Raw genomic sequence first — 16,886 nt, 5'->3', positions numbered from 1 at the left:
GAATTTTCAAAATGCTCTTTAAATGTTGAATTAAATAATTTTCATCAACATTGTTAGAGCTCATGGCTCATGTCCCTGCCTTCTCTGCTTGCTGGGTTAATTTTGTGTGTTTGACATGTATCGTCAAACATGAATGTTTTCAGTTAAACACAAGACTTGTTTTTGTTTTATTATTTACAGTATATCGCTGGTATAACAGTATATTTTGCAGTTCATCTCACCATTCACCATCTTCCCCCTCTCCTGCTCAGCACCTTGGAAACCACCTTTGACGGCAGCGTCACCACAGATATTAGTGGTGGGGGCGGCAACAACAGCGGAGGGGGGCGAAGCATCCTCAGCATCACTTCTACCCGGCCCTCCCTGTCGTCATGGCGACTGGCACAGTCCAGTCCTCGTCTGCAGGCGGGTGATGCCCCCTCTATTGGGAATGGATATGCTGGCCGGGTGGCTGGTGGCCAGGGGGGGCGGTACTTGTACCCAGGACACCTCAGGCGGCAGCTGGCTGTCAGGGGGGGGGCCCTCTGCAGTGTGGATCTTGGGGATCGAGCCGGGGAGGACGGGGACCTCGATGGAATCACCATGGAGGTCACTGGATACATGAGCGATGGTGATGTCCTCAGCAAGAACCCTGCACGCACTGATGATGTCACCAGCGGGTGAGTGGACCATGGAGGACACATAAATCTCTAATGCTTAAAGGGAAGTTGCTTATCACATTTTTACTAAGTGAAAGGAAAACTAACATGCTTGCCAGAAGAGGGCAGTAGCGTTGTTGCTCACAGGTCATGCCTGTGATCCAAGTGCAAGATGTTAACTCACAGATTAGCCTCAGTAGCATTAGCAACATTCAGACTGTATAGCCCAGATCCCACAAGTATCTTATCTCTCTGTCTGCAGTCACTGACATACTGATAGCTTATTTATTTGTTCCCATATGCCAGTGTGTTCTAACATGCCCCTTGCATACTTTGGCAACCACACTATAATATAAATCCTTGCTGTCATCATTCTAATCTGATGAAGCTGTAAAAGGTGTCAACCCTTCCTAAGATTGCATCAAAAAGCCTCTGAGACAGAAGCAGGTTCTGGTAGTGAAGTTGCTATTATTAAGTCCAAATTTAAGTACATATAGAAAACTTGTGCAAGATCAGCCAAGGTAGTGACCGATTACAAATATTATCTCCTCACGTCACTTAAAATTGGTGTTTCTTATGAATTCCTACAGTCCTGATGATTAACACCGACTCACTGGCCCTGAGGCAGCTGAGAATTTTAAAGGAGCTAAGTACTCCTGAAGCACCTCAAATGTTTTTGTAAGTGGCTGAGTGGACAAAGGTCAAACCAAAATCACAGCGTGGCAGGTGAGCAGGAGCTTTGTCTCTCTCTTGCAGCTGTAATTCGCCTGGTCTGTCTGTGACATGTTAGCATCTATCACTGGTTGTTGCAGCCTGCCGGTATCATATTCAGTCGTCACTTGGCCCAGTGGTTTGCACACAGGCTGAACAGGTTTCCTGAGGTCACACAAGTGTCCATCAACATCATTAGATGCTGATTTTCAGATGAAGGTTGTGACATCAGGTGACCAATATGCGGCAGATGCCAAGATAACTGTGACATCACCTGATGTTTGTTGGTATGAAGTTCTTTTCCTAACTTACCAATGTTAATCTTTTTTGATTTAAATTTTTTGCTTGGTTTAAGTATAAAATGTGAGTATGACATCAGACCAACATTACATTTGAACATCATTCTCAAAAAAGTGTACTGTCTGTCCCATGTCGAGTCCAATGTTAATTATACATCCTGTTCCAGTTCGGGGTCTGTATTGGGCACTGCCCTGTGTCTCCATATTCAGATCTGCAGAGAAACCGATCTGACTGATCAGAACTTGCCTGCTGCCCTCCTATTGGACAACTGTGCTAGTTGTTGACGGACTCTTAACACCTGCTGTGTGTGAGCAAGATGGGGTTCCTAATTGTATCTCTGAAATAAAATACCATAGTACTTTGTAGTGGGAGTATCAGTGCTGATTTATCGAACCAAATGAGGCAAGTCCTAGCTCAGAGGACAGGAGAACCTGCTGCAGGACGCTGGCTGTGAGAGAGGTGGTTACCCTGAAGGAGGAGGCCTTTCAGTTCGCTGGGCTCAAGAATCTCCTGCATTAGCAGCATTAGCTGTGTGTATGTGATGCTCTCAGCTGTTAAAGCCCATGGGATGACTTGATGGATGGCTAGAGAAATGAGCGTTTATTCAAATGGAAACAGGCTGACTGGATTGGGCTGTTTGATGGGGGGATGGAAGCTGCAGAGCCATGAAAGTGTGTGCATGTGAGGAAGGGTGTGTATGGTGGGTGGGTGGGTGGAGTTGCCCTGTGGGTTAAACATTTAAAATAGACACAGACTGATGAGATGCCCCCCCCCCCCCCCCCCCCACACACACACACACACACACACACACACACTTAACATCCTCAGGCATTTTAGATGGTTGGCTCCATCATAAGCCTGTTAGCATCTGCTAACTGGTTCTTCCACACAGAGATGGGATGTTTACCCAGAGAGGAGGAGCTTTAGGATCGTCGATGGGAACTCTTCCCTTCTCCTTATGATAACTAAGGGCTCATTTCAAAATATATTTTCTCATGCAACCTGAATCTTTGGAAACTAGAAAAGCACTCTGCAGTGTCCACAACTAATCAAACCTTTATTAGGATCCTCACAATGTCCTACTATTTTTTATCTAAATTAGCACTGTAGACTTGCATGATTTTTGGGGGGGGTGAAACTAAGTAGATAAATTCCTTGAGAAATAAGTAAAAATTTGAGTTATGCAATGCTTAAGAAAGTAAAAAAAATGGAAACACATCCAGGTCTGCTCCTTGATACAGATCCAAAGTTACATAGGCTGCATTGCAGCTTTCCACAAAAAACACATTTTGAATTTGGTGATCTGTGTTGTCCTGCTGGCAGATGCAGGTGCATAAATAGTAACAAATAATCCACTGTCCCACCTGACTGACTACTTGTGCTCAGTCATACACATCTATTGAAACCATCTGCTTTCCTATTAATAATTTCTAATTTTGTGTTAATGTAATCTCTTTCCCCCAGAATTATTTATCAGAGAAAATTGGTGCCTCTAAAAATGTCTTTTGGCCATTTCTTGGTTTGTTAATCAACAAAAGAATATTATTCACACAATGTTCTATGCTTCTGCCTCTGATCTGATCATAGAGATGAATCCATGAATTATCAGCATCAGCCCAGCCTTCATGTGTCCACAAACCCAAGTTGAATGATGACACTAGATGCGGTATCAGCAGTGCTTCCTTCAATCTCCAACCCCCTTCCTCTCTTTTTCCTTGTGCCTTTTCTGGCCCATTGAGACAGGAACCCCGCCCCCCCCCCCCCCTTTCCCAACCTACACGGCTCAGGGATATGTTGCCTGATCAACTCCTCTGCCCTCCCACCTCCCCGCTCTCACTCTACCTCCCCCTAGTAGGACTCAAGCTCCAGTGTGTCTGCATACCAACACTGAGCGCCTACAGAGCAACTCACACATATTCAGGCTCCACATGATGCTACTGTAACACTCAGACGTGATATCACCATGATACAGTCCACCCTCACCTGGTGACGTAAGTCCAGCAACAGCAGATCTCCACATGTTAAGGCCTGACAACAGATAGTAGCCAGACACTTGGAAAGAGAAACCTTTTCTTTGGAGATTTTTATCAACGGGCATCAACCCTCATCTGGACGTGTTTACCTTGCCTTGGACTAAGGGTGTCCACCATGTTTGAGGCTGAAAGGTACGTGTCTTTCAACTGGCAACAGGAATCAGAAGCTTTTCGTAGAATCTGAGATTTTGTAAATTTCCTTCCGTCACTGCCACAGTGAATGCTCTCTTAGTAAGTCAGATATCACATATCTGACTTTGCACAGGACTGTTTTACCCAGTTCACTGCACAGCTGTGTAAACTTATCTGGCTGCAAATTTTCAGCCCATAAACGGACTTGTTGGGGCACGTTTCTCCTGTGCACACTGTTTCAGGTTAACAGAAGTGGGAGGCAAACTCAGTAGTGGGGGAGATGTTTGTGCACGTGTGTTGGTGTGTGTGTGTGTGTGTGTGTGTGTGGGGGGGGGGTTATCAAGGTGACTTTGCATTTGGATGATGTTTTTTTTGTGAATGCCTTCCTCCATCAGTGCAGATCCTCTGACAGGAGAGAATCCCAACACCATCATGCATTTCTTAATCCTGTCTTGTTTCTGTTTTTCCCGTTCATCCCAATCATCTGTGCAGGATATTGTGCATTTGTGTTATTGTTTTAGGTTATTCTCCAACAAAAATAGATTTGTCCTAGATGTGGTTTTCTGATCACTCAATCCACTGAAAGAATGATAAAAATGAAATCCATTTCAGACAATTAGGAATAGGTTCCTTCATAGGAAGCCAGAGAGACAAAACTAGTCAGTTCCAGTCTGTGATACATGCTGACTGAATGGTGCTTCTCAATAATGAGTTCAACTCTTGGGTAGAGAAGCTGTATGTACAGTGCATCCATGATCTGTGAGAAGCTACGACACTTTATTGATGCAGTTTTGTATACACATGAATCCTGGAACTTTATTAGTTATTGTACAGTTGGTTCTGATATTGATTAATGCAAGGAACCGTCACTGTTCCAGGTGCCTCCACACATATTGAAGACTTAAGCATCCATAGACATTCTGATGCTGATTCTATTTGAGTTCTGGTCACACAAAGGAAACCCTGTACTGTGTCTACATTGCACATGTATGTATGTTTGAGTTCCCTCTCGCTGAGATCCATACCAAGATAACACAGAGTGTGTTTCAGTGTTCTAAACCTTGCTGGGATTATTTTTCTACTCACTTAACTGTAAAAACAGAATCATCATGGACCCACACAGTTAGCATTCAGCACCCCGACAGTCCAGACTCAACTTAAAATCAGCAAACATTTCATGAAGTTACACCTGGGGTAAATGAGTCAATATTTAGTTCCATTAGGAATCTCCCACGCGGGTAAATATTTGGAGGGATTGGCTGATGTTGTTTTAGTTTGAATGGGAATGTTTGTGTAAGTTTTCAGGGCCGTTTCAGACTGTAACGGTCAGCCAGACTCCAACAAGCAATAAATCAAGTTCTTTCAAATTATATTTTCCATTATGAAAGGAAATGAATGCCCTACTTATCCAGCTCTTACTTAGATGGTTTATTTTTAGCTTCTCTTAACATTAAGCTACTCAGTCAATCATAATATCCCAGACTGGGGCAGATGAAGGACCCTGCTTGTGATAAGTGGTTGCATCCTCCCCGTCTGTCTGCTCGGCTGCCCTCTTCCCCTGCTGTTATTCTGCTCTGTCCACATGAAAGAAATGTATGTGGTTGTGGAGACTCTGACAATCTTTCAGCGTGATTGGTAAGAGGCTTGCCACATCTGGAGAGCTGGTTGAATGGGGATGCAAGGGTGTCTCTGAGGAAAGTCTTACAGCACAGTGCAGTGACTTCACAAACTTCAAACAAGCCCTTTAGTTGATGTTTTAGCACTGCTCGATCTAATGTGATGTTTGTTGTGTTTCACAGCTACATGACTGATGGAGGCTTGGGTCTGTACACACGGCGCCTGAACCGCATGCCTGACAGCATGACAGCTGTTCGAGAGACGCTCCATCGAAACACGTCATCGGGACAGGGAGATGCTGACAGGTACATGTGTGCTGTTGGCTCATTCTATGGTGATGCAGTTTTGCAGTTAAGGTTTAGCTTGCTTTGCAGCACCTACATTTTCCAGAGTAGTTTATTAAACCTCTTATTGATCATGCTGACCTTCATTTACTATTCATAGTGAGAGTTTTGGCATATGAATAGCCAATTAGTCAACTGTGATGGATGCAATAACTTCTGGTCTGCAGAGAGTAGTCGTATAATAAAATAGAGAAATAATGGGCATCTCAAGGCTTTTAAATGCTCTTTTAGATCTTTAATTTTCCAGTAGTTCAAGAGGAGAACTCGTCTCTTAAAGAATTTTTTTTTTTGCATCTAAGTTCAAGCTTTAGAATCTGGTGCTTAGTGTTGGATGAAAAACTGTATATTGGGCTTGCGCCTGTCAGTGGAAGATTTTAGCCAGCATCTTATTAGCTTAGCACAGATCTAGCCACACGAGCACCTGTAAAGCTGACTAATTAACACAGGACTTGTTTGTTTTGTCTTACAAAAAACGCCCTGTCTTGGCTGTTTGCCTAGCAACCACACAGTGACGATTCAAGTTTGAGAAATCACTAACACGTGACTCTTGTTAATCAGTTAAACTTCAGAGGTGCCGTTCATGGGAACATTGTAACTTTTGGACAAAGCTGCCCCCTCTGTCTGTATGCTAAGCTAAGCTAGCTTCTTATGTTCATGACCGACATGGGAGGGTTTTTTTCGTCTGTGAAGACAAGAAAGCTATCAAATAATTTAAACAAGCACACAAACCAAACACATGTGCTGACAGTCTTCATTTCTTCAATTCAGTTTTTTGATGCTTGACTTATCGGACTTTGTGGATCTCACCCTTTCAGTGCAAGTGGTTCAGTGACGAGCTTCGGCCTTTGTTGTGTCACAGAGATGGAGAGAGATTTGGTTCCTGACAGTTTAACAGATGAAAATGGATGAGGGATGAAGGCTAGAGCGCGCCCCCCCATGTCGCTATCGAGAACGATAGGTAGAGAGAGAGCAGAGGGGAAGGGAAGGAAGGGCCTCACTATGAAGACATGCAGAATGGATGGAGGTGGTGGGAGACATAAATCATGGAGCAATAAGCTGGGTGAGACGTCGCTGCAAGAATGGAGGTGGAATGATGAATGGATGTCACATGAGGTTTACTCCAGCTTTTATTAGAACTCTAATCATTTGTGTTTTTTAAGTAGTTTGAGTATTTATTAGAACTTTTCGTCCAACTCTGGTTTTATTAAATGTTTCACACAGACACACAGGCTGATTTGTCTGGTAATAGTTTCAAGGGCCTTTTCCGTAAATCCTCAGGTGTGGCTAATTTCCTGTCGTCCAGACTTTTGACCTCTGCCCCTCTAACTGCTTTTTACCCTGCGCATGCACACATGTGCACATGTGCATGCACACACACACACACACACACGCACGCACGCACACATACTTCACATTAAACTCCTCAGCCCTTAGGTGGGGCTTATAACAAACGGTCCCACTACTCACCTTTCATCTCTTCCCCATCTCTTTCACTCTTCCCATCTAGACCTCCATCTCGATTCTGTTTCTTCTAACCTGTGTTTATTAGAGGTGGTTACAAGAGGAAGAAGCTGAACGCAATTATAACATAAAAGTTGGGGGTTTCTCTTTCTTTTTTCTTTGATTTAGCTCTTTCATGTTCCTCTGTGAGGTCCAGTTGACCGAGCAGGCAGATGTTGTGTTTTTACCTCCAACTACTGCTTTCTTCTTTGAAGCTCTGTGGACTAGTTCATCATCTCATTCCTTAGATTAGGGAGAGAGGCGAGGAGAAGTTCAAAATGAAGAGGGGGTGAGGTGACTCTCCTCCTCCCGCCTGAAGGAATGTAATAAATGTGCTTACTGGTATTGGTTTGGGATTAATTAGGAGAGCTGGGAAGACTGAGCATTAGCATAATAAACGGGAGCCAGAGGAGCTGGAGGGCAAAGCCGGGTGATGTTTTTCTATTGTAAAAGATGAGGCTAATTTAATACACCAGAGGTTGGTCAGGTGGAGGAGGGGGATCACGGAGGTCTGAGCTAAGAGGTGTGTGTGTGTGCTGGCTGTTTGCTCACTGGGTGTGGGACCTGTCTGTAAACCTTGTTTGTGTCCTCTCTGGTGATACAGCCGAGCCACTCTGAGCTGCTGGGGGTGGGGAAAAGGTGTCGGGTGTTACCGTGGCATTAGGGTGAAAACCTTGTGACCCCTGGAGGAGAAGGTTACGAGCTTCAAACGGTCGAGCTTCAAGGGGAGGAGTATTTGAAAAAGCATTAAGCCCTCATGCTAACACCTCCAGATCCGACTAGACCTGGGCTGATGAGGAGTGGAAAGGATGCAGCTAGAAAAACCCTGTTGGAGCTTGTTGAACTGATGGGAAACCATTCCAAGTATCGATCATCTTATCAGCTGCGTTGACTGATGGGACTGCTGATACTGATCAGTACTGCTTATCTGTGGCCTCTGTTGAATGTGCAAAAACTAGTTCTACCAACCATCAGCGTGTGTGAATACCAACAGAGGATCGCATGGGACAGCAGGCCCTGCAAGGCTGAATAACAATAGTGTGTGTGTGTGTGTGTGTGTGTGTGTGTGTGTGTGTGTGTGTGTGTGTGTGTGTGTGTGTGTGTGTGTGTGCACTTATCCCTGTCATTTATCTTTGCAGCTGGTGAAAGAGGAAGCAATCTATAACAGTCTGATTTGAATTTTCTTTGTTGAAGCAGACAAAAGAGAGACCTTTGTGGTGTGAAACTGCTTTGGTGATTGTTAGACAACCCCTCCCACACACACACACACACACACACACACACTGTCTAGCTGCTGAAGGTATCATTTCCTTACAGTAGGGACACAAAGGAAAGAGCAGCGCACTACACAAATCACTGGGTTTGAGCCCGACGATTGATCCTGTCATATGAAAAGAGGATAAATCATGGCGATGGAGATGCTCTCTCTCTCTGTGCTCGTGGTGTCTGTACCAGTTTGACAGAATCAAGAGTTATGCTCTCCCTGCAGAGGAAACTACTGGGTTCATTCATGTTGGATGAAAAATGTCTATAAATTAAGAAAACAGAGTCTTCCTTCATTCATGAGAAGACTTTAATGTGGAGACGGACACATCCCAATGAAGGGAAGGACCAGATCTTATGTCAAACAGCAAGGGTTCCAATAAAGACCCATGTAGACCTGCCTTCAGGATGAGTTCTGGGCAATCGGATAGCGCTTGAAAGTGCAGGTGTAAATGCACCCTAGGCACATTAAGGACACATTGTCATCCAGCTCTTTGTGCGTCTTCAATCCACACACAACTATGTGGCTGGGAATACAGCTGAGTGCAGTCCTGCTGTTGTCATTTTGAATTTAAGTGTTTACATGACTGATGCATGTTCACATTGTTATGTCTGCTCCCATTATGTGACACTGTCAGTGTTAGGGATGTTTATAATCCATCAGATGATTGTTGATGATGGCTCACTGTCAGATGTACGGTCCATGTGCATACACATTTATTCACCTGTAGTCCAATACTTGTGTCTTCTCTTTCCGGCTCTAATGAGGGCTTTTAATGCCACTGATGACAAAAGTAGATTGTTTCAAATTTATACATATTTACTACATTAACAAAACAACTGAAGCAATTTTAACCTGAATTTCAAAATTGATTCAAATCTAAAATAAGTCTTTACCATAGATTGTATCATGAAGCTAATGTGGGGGGAAAAAAAACAAAAAAATGTGAAGTATTTTTGCCATCTGCATGCTGATTTATTAGCTTTAAATGAGACCGTGATTTGCAAGGGGGCAAATGTCAAAGAAGACTTGAAACTTGTGACAGCGTATTGTCATTAGAAACGTGTTTATTGACTTAATAACTCTAACTAACTTTTTCTCATGTTACCTGTCTCGACTCCTTTTTGCCCCCCACTGGGCATCAGAAGGAATGCAGGTTTAAGGCACCTCAACCTTGACTTCCCTTCTCACGCCCAGAGGTTGTGCAGTTCTTTTGTACAGTCTTTATTTCCTCACTTCTGATCCATATATCACCAAATATCTGAGCCCTCACAATGATACACACACATTACAGGCACGCTCGCTGTAGCACATACAGCCCCCCAGTGTGTTAACACACCTGTCTGGACTTGATCAGGTCCCGTGTTGGCTTCAGTTTGAGGAAGGGAGGGGTTATCAAGGTTTCTCCTAGGCTACCAACACCTGGCACACCACCTGCCCCCCCCCCCCCCCCCACCTGTCCATGTCTGTCATCACTAACCCCCTCTCCACCTGATCTCCTTGTTCAGCACAGTGAATGTTGTGGTTTAGCCTTAGGCTCTGTAATAATAATCACTGGATCAACCCCCGTCTCATGAACCAGTACAGCTCTCTGTAGAACTGTGAGTCTGCTGTATTTGCATTCTAATCACACAGACATACACACACACATGAATGCACAGGAACACAGCTTCTTGTGCGCACACCCCCCCCCCCCCCCACCCCTTCTGAGTTTATACCTGGTCCTGATTGGGCCTGTCTTGTTTGGAAATAGTGACAACCTGTCAGGAATGATCACAGCTGCTGGTCCGGGACGTGTCTCAAACATTAACGCTGATCAGCAGTGTGTGGGTGTCCCAGTCTGGTGTGTGTGTGTGGTGGAGAGAGAGAGAGAGAGAGAGAGAGAGAGAGAGCTGTGGCTCCATACCAGGGGTGTTTGGTTCATGGTGGCAGGAAGCAGCAGTGTGGAGTTACCAGATCAGTGGCACCAGAGCAGATGATGAAGTTGTCTAAACCATCTGGGATTGTTGCTGAAGTAGAAAACTCTGAGATCAGAATGAGTTTGGCTAAACTACTTAATGTTATCATGTTGTGTTTTAGACGTCTTACTGCAGGTCTAATTCAAGGCTTCAGCTGCGTGTCAATCACTCGTATTCACTGCAATGTACTTAGGCAATTTACAAGTTCAGGTTGGCCTCCATTATTTCAGGTTTGGAATTGTCAGTTCAGGGCTGTGCGCTATCTCCAACATTTAAAATCTTAATATCGGTAATTTCATATCTTGATAACATATCCTGATGTAATAAATACTCTGCAAATTCAAGGCAAGGCAAGTTTATTTGTATGGCACGTTTTAGCAACAGGGCAATTCAGAGTGCTTTACATAAAACAAACATAGAAAGACATTCAACATAATTAGAGAAAGTAAAGACAGAGAAAGACATTCAACACAATTAGAAGAGTTAACATTGCAGCTAAAGTAAAGTTAGAGATAGAAAGCTAAACAGGCAGCTATAAGTTCAGTCAATCGAAAGATGAGTTATATCATCAAAGAGAAGGGCCTATTTCTTATATTGAATTATATTCTCAGGAAAGTAGAAGATTTTTATTCATAGTTTATTGCATTTTTTGCCTCTTAGTAACTTCTGTGAAAATTTTCAAACAAACGCATAGAAAACTAAAGAGTTGACATATAAATTCTGAAAAGATGGTATTGCAGGGACTGGTCTGCAGTAACATTGGGATACTTTGACTCTGGCTTTTCAAAACCAAACCATTTCCATGTGACAGAGGAGGATCCTCCTTGGGAGGGAGCTCGTCTTTTTGTCTCATCTCCCAATTGGCTGCTTATTTACAATGCAGTGCGTCAGGCGGGCCGTGTTGAAGGATGTAAAGCGTCATTTAATGATATGAAGAGTTAGCTTAAGATCTGAAAATCATATAAATGACCAACTTTTTGTATCATGAAAGGGTGCACAGTATATATATCAACAGATCCCATAGCATCCTGATGTGCTAATAGAGTAAACCGACCTAGTACGTACTGCCCCAAGCCAGATAACATCTGTAAAAGCTGAGACTACATAACAATGACACTCAGCAGGCTCATTGTTTTTGGTCAATGAGAAAATGGGGTCACACCTCACAAGCTCACTGCTTGGTAGCTCGTTAGTTACTCACATCAGAATGAATATTGACTCTCGTGATTTTGCAGCTTGGCCTATTGGTCAGTAGTTTTCCCTTTGCTTGTCTTTATCACTGGCTGGTCATCTTGAACTTGACTTAGAGCCAAACAGGTCACCACACTCAATGTTCCCGGCATAAAGGATCGGCCCTGGTCTTTAGCTGAGCTCGGAGACAAACTGCATCTTCAGAGGGAAGCAAAAGGTTAGAAACATCACAAGCACAGCTAAACTGCAGTAAGTGATGAAATTTCAGTGACACGTTAAAGCGACTGCAGACAAAAGCAACCAAGCTGAAATGTAGAAAAAAGTTCACATACAATGAAAGTACGTCAAACATTTGGTCTGAGATAGGAGCAGGGACTCCTGCCTTTTGTCTGCTTATCTTTTGCACTCACACACATTGACGACAATCACAACCGCAACACACTTTATGCAACCGAATACTTTTCCTCAGACATCTAGACTCTCACACAGCTTTTGACTCCCTCAGAATACTAAATGCTTCATGTGCCTCCCAGCCGTGCTCATGCTGAAAGCAGCACTCTGCTGCTTCTCAGTGGTGTGTGCGTGTTTGTAAGGAAGCCAGACCAGCAAGCCGTCTGAGAGCAGTCTGAGGCGGTATGACCCACTCCGATCCGAGATGTGGCTGTTCAGCACAGGCTGCCAGGTCAAATAGGTTCCCAAGGCAGTCGTACTCGCAAACACCCACGTTCCCCAGCTGCTGCAGAATGCCACTCCACCTCTACTGCACACATCTCCTCCAGAGTCTATTGTCTTCCCATTTTCTTTTTTAAGAAAGTAAACAAATATCAAGTGCTGTGAGGCAATTTTGAATATAATCCATCATTTTAAGTGCAGCATTTTGCCAGTCACACCAGCATTTAGAAAAGGAAAGGTTTTCTCGAGAAGTCTTGTAAGTGTTAGATCAGAACTGAGCACGCTAACATCATCACAAACACAAGCTGGACCGAAAGGTGCTGCACCCCTGCAGCGTAGCAAATGATACTCATGGAGCAGACGGCATTCTAAAATTGGACTACCACACCGTATGTCTGCTACTTGGTTTAAGGCTGATAATTTTGTCGTTGTACCGTTGTCCTCTTCATCTGTTGGGCTGCCAAATTACATGATATGCATATTCCATACAAATGTACCTGCAGTACTATGAAATGCACCGTCTTCCAGCTACGTCAGGGTCTAAAATGCACATCCTGCTTGAGTGCAGTACCAAGTGATCAGTCTAGTCAAATGAACTGGACTGTGGGGACACCGTATGGATCGACCAGTGGGAGGAGGTCCTGAGTCACATGGAATCAACACACTGGTGAATTTTGAAGCTCGAGTCAGTTTGTTGATAAACTGGCTACATTATCAAGGTTTATTTTATTGTCCTTGGTCTAAGTATCACATGGCAGTTCATTAAAAAGGGTCACTGGAATACTTTAGGGCTTTTTATTTTTATTAGGGCAAAAATCGCTCAGATAAATGGAAATTAGCTTTTGTTTTGGAATCGCATTTGCTTCCCTAACGTGTGTGAGGAGACGGTAATAAAGAGGATCGAGGGTCCTCACCCGGAGAGAGAAGGAGAAGAAATCTGTGGACAAAAGATTCAAAGGTTTGTAATGAGAGGAGAAAAAAATGTTTAATCCTCAGAGAGAGATTGAATTTTGGTTACCATGGCTACAGTATCAGCAGACCATCTTTCCTCCCCCTGGGCTTTAAACAAGTACACCTGCCTCATCCCAGAACACACACAAACACTAATAAGGGTGTGTCTCTCTTTGGTAAATAAGGGTTTTTCCTCCCACACAGCTCTCACTTCCACAGTTCATTCCACGCACTTTCTGCCGTTTCTTTGCTGTATCGCTCAGCTGGAAGTCGTGCGATACACTACCACAACCCACAGAGAAAAGAGCTTGATATGTGACAGAGGTCACATACCGGATTCAAAACCAAGACGTCTTGATTGCAAAGTCTGAATCAACTGAGCCACAAAAGCGAGCAGTTTTTCAAGGGAAACAGAGATCAGAGGCCCGGTCCCATGTCTTTGGTCCAGTCTGGAATCTGAAGCAGACCCACAGGAGGAAACCGTAGATGGAGAAAGTAGAGCAACAGAACTGGACATGTTGGACTTAAATTCATCTCCAGTCAATGGATTGTGGAGCATTCAGCACAGGGTATGTTTTAACCCCCCCATACATACACATAGATATTTTGTTTGCACATGATAAATCATCTTGTCAACAGTGTTGCACCAGTTGCACCTTTGAAGTAAAATATAAAGTCAGGCAGTGGCAGGAAGGTCTCCTGAACAGCCATCTGCAAGAAGCTTTAAGTCAGATCTTGACATGTAAAAAGCTTCAGAACAGCATAATGCTTGAACATTGTCTCCTCAGCCCCAAATTATTCAAAACAAACATTTCTTGATTGAAACTGTTTACATCAAGTTTAAGATTTTATTTTCCTGCAAGTCTTTACAACCCCTCCCAAATTATAAAACCGTCTGTTTCAGGTTGATCAAACTCTTCACTGATTGCGTCCAATCTCACATTTACATATACAGCTACAGATGTACAGCAAGAGGCAGGAAGTGTTGATGAAGCATACACTCCACTTACAGATGGAGAGCAGTGTTGACAGAGTGGTTCATCTTACCTCACAAATGGTCTTTGGCAAAGAACATACTCTTTTTTCAAGGATTAATGTTCATGTGACCGTCTGTTGGTGGTGCAGTGCTGGCCAGTAGGCTGTGGTAAAGGACAACCCATATTGACCCTGACACCAGTTCATCGTGTCAACTCCCAACTTCTTGTGTAACTGAGACTGTTATAGGTTTTTATTCCATCAAATAGAAGTATTGCTGTAGTCTTGTGTGTCGTTGTATTCACATTTCCTCAAAACTGAACACAAACTGTCACAGTTTGTATCTTTGGACACTTCAGGGACTCCACATGTAGTTAAAATGATGGATTTCGGATAAATATTGATCATGATAAATGTTTACAATGTAATTGAGTGGAAGTCAGTTTACTTTGGGGCTGAGAGATTTTTAATCTTCCTAAAAATGCATGTGCTCTCATTTACACTAACAATGTTGATGCTGAGCAATTTCATCAATTCTGCGATATATGTCAATATTTTGTTTCCCCAATGAGTATTGATTTTTCAGCCGCGAGTATCAATGCATTAAGCCCCATTCAAATCCCCCGTGTCCTGCACTTTGCAGGAAGAGCAATGAGGTCTGCCAGCCGCTGGTGTCGCTGTAGAGCATTTCTGGTTACCCAGACTCTGACACCTCTCTCATCCGGTGAGAGCTGAGAGATTCAGGAGAATGGCAGCAAGTATAAATCCAGCACCTGCATGCTTAAACACAGATGTGTGGGAGCATTTTGGGTTCAAAAACAAAAATGTTCATTTTGTCCAGCATTTGCAAGCTGCCAGTCAGAGCCATATGTTGTGTAATTGATGCTTTCAGTTCAATTAATTCAATCCAAGTCAATGGAACACTCACAAGATGTCACCAAAATCACTTTGTCCCTTTAAAATCTTTCAGAAAAGGATGTAAGTGTATCGAATTGGATCGTGAGCTGAATATCGTGATATATATCATATCGTGAGACAAATATCGTGTATCATATTGTATTGCAAGATTAGTGTATCACTACAGCCCTGTTGACGATGAATGTTTATTAAATGGACTCGGTATTAGCTCAGTATTAGGAGTGGAAACTCATGTCGTGTGACATGGCGTAAGAGGCTAATTCAATTTAAGATTAATAATAGAATGTATTGGACACCCTCCAGAGAGTGCAGGCTTAAGCTTTAGAATGACCCAGATGGCTCCAAGTGCCCTGAGGAATGTCTGTTTTCTCATGTCTGTTGGTCTTACCCATAGTACAAGACTGCTGAATATCCATCAAAATGGTCCAGTGTGACGTGTATGGGGAAGAAACTCTCTACATCAGTGGCCCGTGAAGACTAATCTAGGGCTTGTAGCTCCCCGAACGTCACCTGGTTGTGTTAATTCTGCTTGTGTTTAGAATCTTGTTCTACTTGTAGTGTGTGATTTTCCTTTTTTTCTTCCACTTCTTCTCTGATTATGCAACTGGTCCTCATGTTATCTGTCTATCTATCTATTCATCCATCCATCCATTTACTTCCGCTTGTTCCTATTAAGGGTCATGGGGGGCTGGAGCCTATCCCAGCAGCCTTCAGGTGAGAGGCAGGGTTCACCCTGGACAGGTCACCAGTCCATCACAGGACCAACACATAGAGACAGACAACCATTCACACTCACAGTCACACCTACGGTCAATTTAGAGTATCAATCAGCCTCGTCCCCTCTTGATGTCTTTGGACTGTGGGAGGAAGCTGGAGTACCAGAGAGAACCCACACAGGAACAGGGAGAACATGGAGACTCCACACAGAAAGATCCTGTGATGGAGCCGGGACTGGAACCTGGAACCTTCTTGCTGTGAGGGGACAGTGCTGACCACTGCACCACCGTGCAGCCTTATCTATCTATTATAATATGTAATTTTTTTTACATTTATATATGTATATACATCTATGTTTGTGTGTGTGTGTATACATATACATATATATATACACACACACACACACACACACACACCTAACACACACACACAACATGACTTTCTCCTTGTCTGTTATGTTCTCATGTCTTTCTAAAAATCAATAAATTACTAATCACTACCAAAAGAGAGGAAACTCGCGAAAAGGTTTTATTTCCTTCAAGAGGATCCTAGTCCGTCATCTGGAGTCACTTTAAAAGCAGCTTTTGAACCAGATGAGCATAAAAGGAGATATTTGCTTTTATGTTATAGCTGCACTCCCATGTAGCAGCTAATTATTTATTATTGGACCCTCAGGGGTCCCTCAGCCCTGTTTCTTTGGACCACAGGTGTGGAGGCAGAAGTTGCAGCTCTGTGTTTCATTCTAGCAAAGAGGTGACAATAGACTGGTCTGTATGCAGTGTGTGTTTAAGTAGTGTGTCTGCACACGTGAGAAATTCCACAGTTTTTTTCCAGCAGTGTTTTAAATTTCAGTTATTGTTGCATGAGTGGATGCAGCATGCGTAAGTCTTGCGTGAGTTCAGTGATGCAAATCACATGTGCAAAGAGTTTGTTGTGTTTTTACGGTGGATCCGTGTCAGTCAGTT

General features: G+C 43.4%; 1 protein-coding gene across 4 annotated transcripts in view; it reads left to right on the top strand.

Annotated features, from left to right (window-relative positions):
- nav2a (neuron navigator 2a) overlaps window positions 1–16,886 on the top strand; it is a 200,667-nt gene that overhangs the window by 149,175 nt on the left and 34,606 nt on the right. For all 4 annotated transcript variants that reach the window (XM_086179515.1, XM_086179516.1, XM_086179514.1 and 1 more), the window contains 2 exons: window positions 252–659; window positions 5,614–5,736. In XM_086179515.1, the coding sequence (XP_086035641.1) occupies window positions 252–659; window positions 5,614–5,736 (531 nt within the window). The remainder of the gene's footprint in view (window positions 1–251; window positions 660–5,613; window positions 5,737–16,886) is intronic.

The sequence above is a fragment of the Aulostomus chinensis genome, chromosome 2 (genome assembly GCF_037954235.1).
Source record: "Aulostomus chinensis isolate RoL2024-O1b breed Wild chromosome 2, RoL_Achi_v1.0, whole genome shotgun sequence".
Taxonomy (NCBI): domain Eukaryota; kingdom Metazoa; phylum Chordata; class Actinopteri; order Syngnathiformes; family Aulostomidae; genus Aulostomus; species Aulostomus chinensis.
This window is presented reverse-complemented; position numbering and strand designations above follow the sequence as displayed.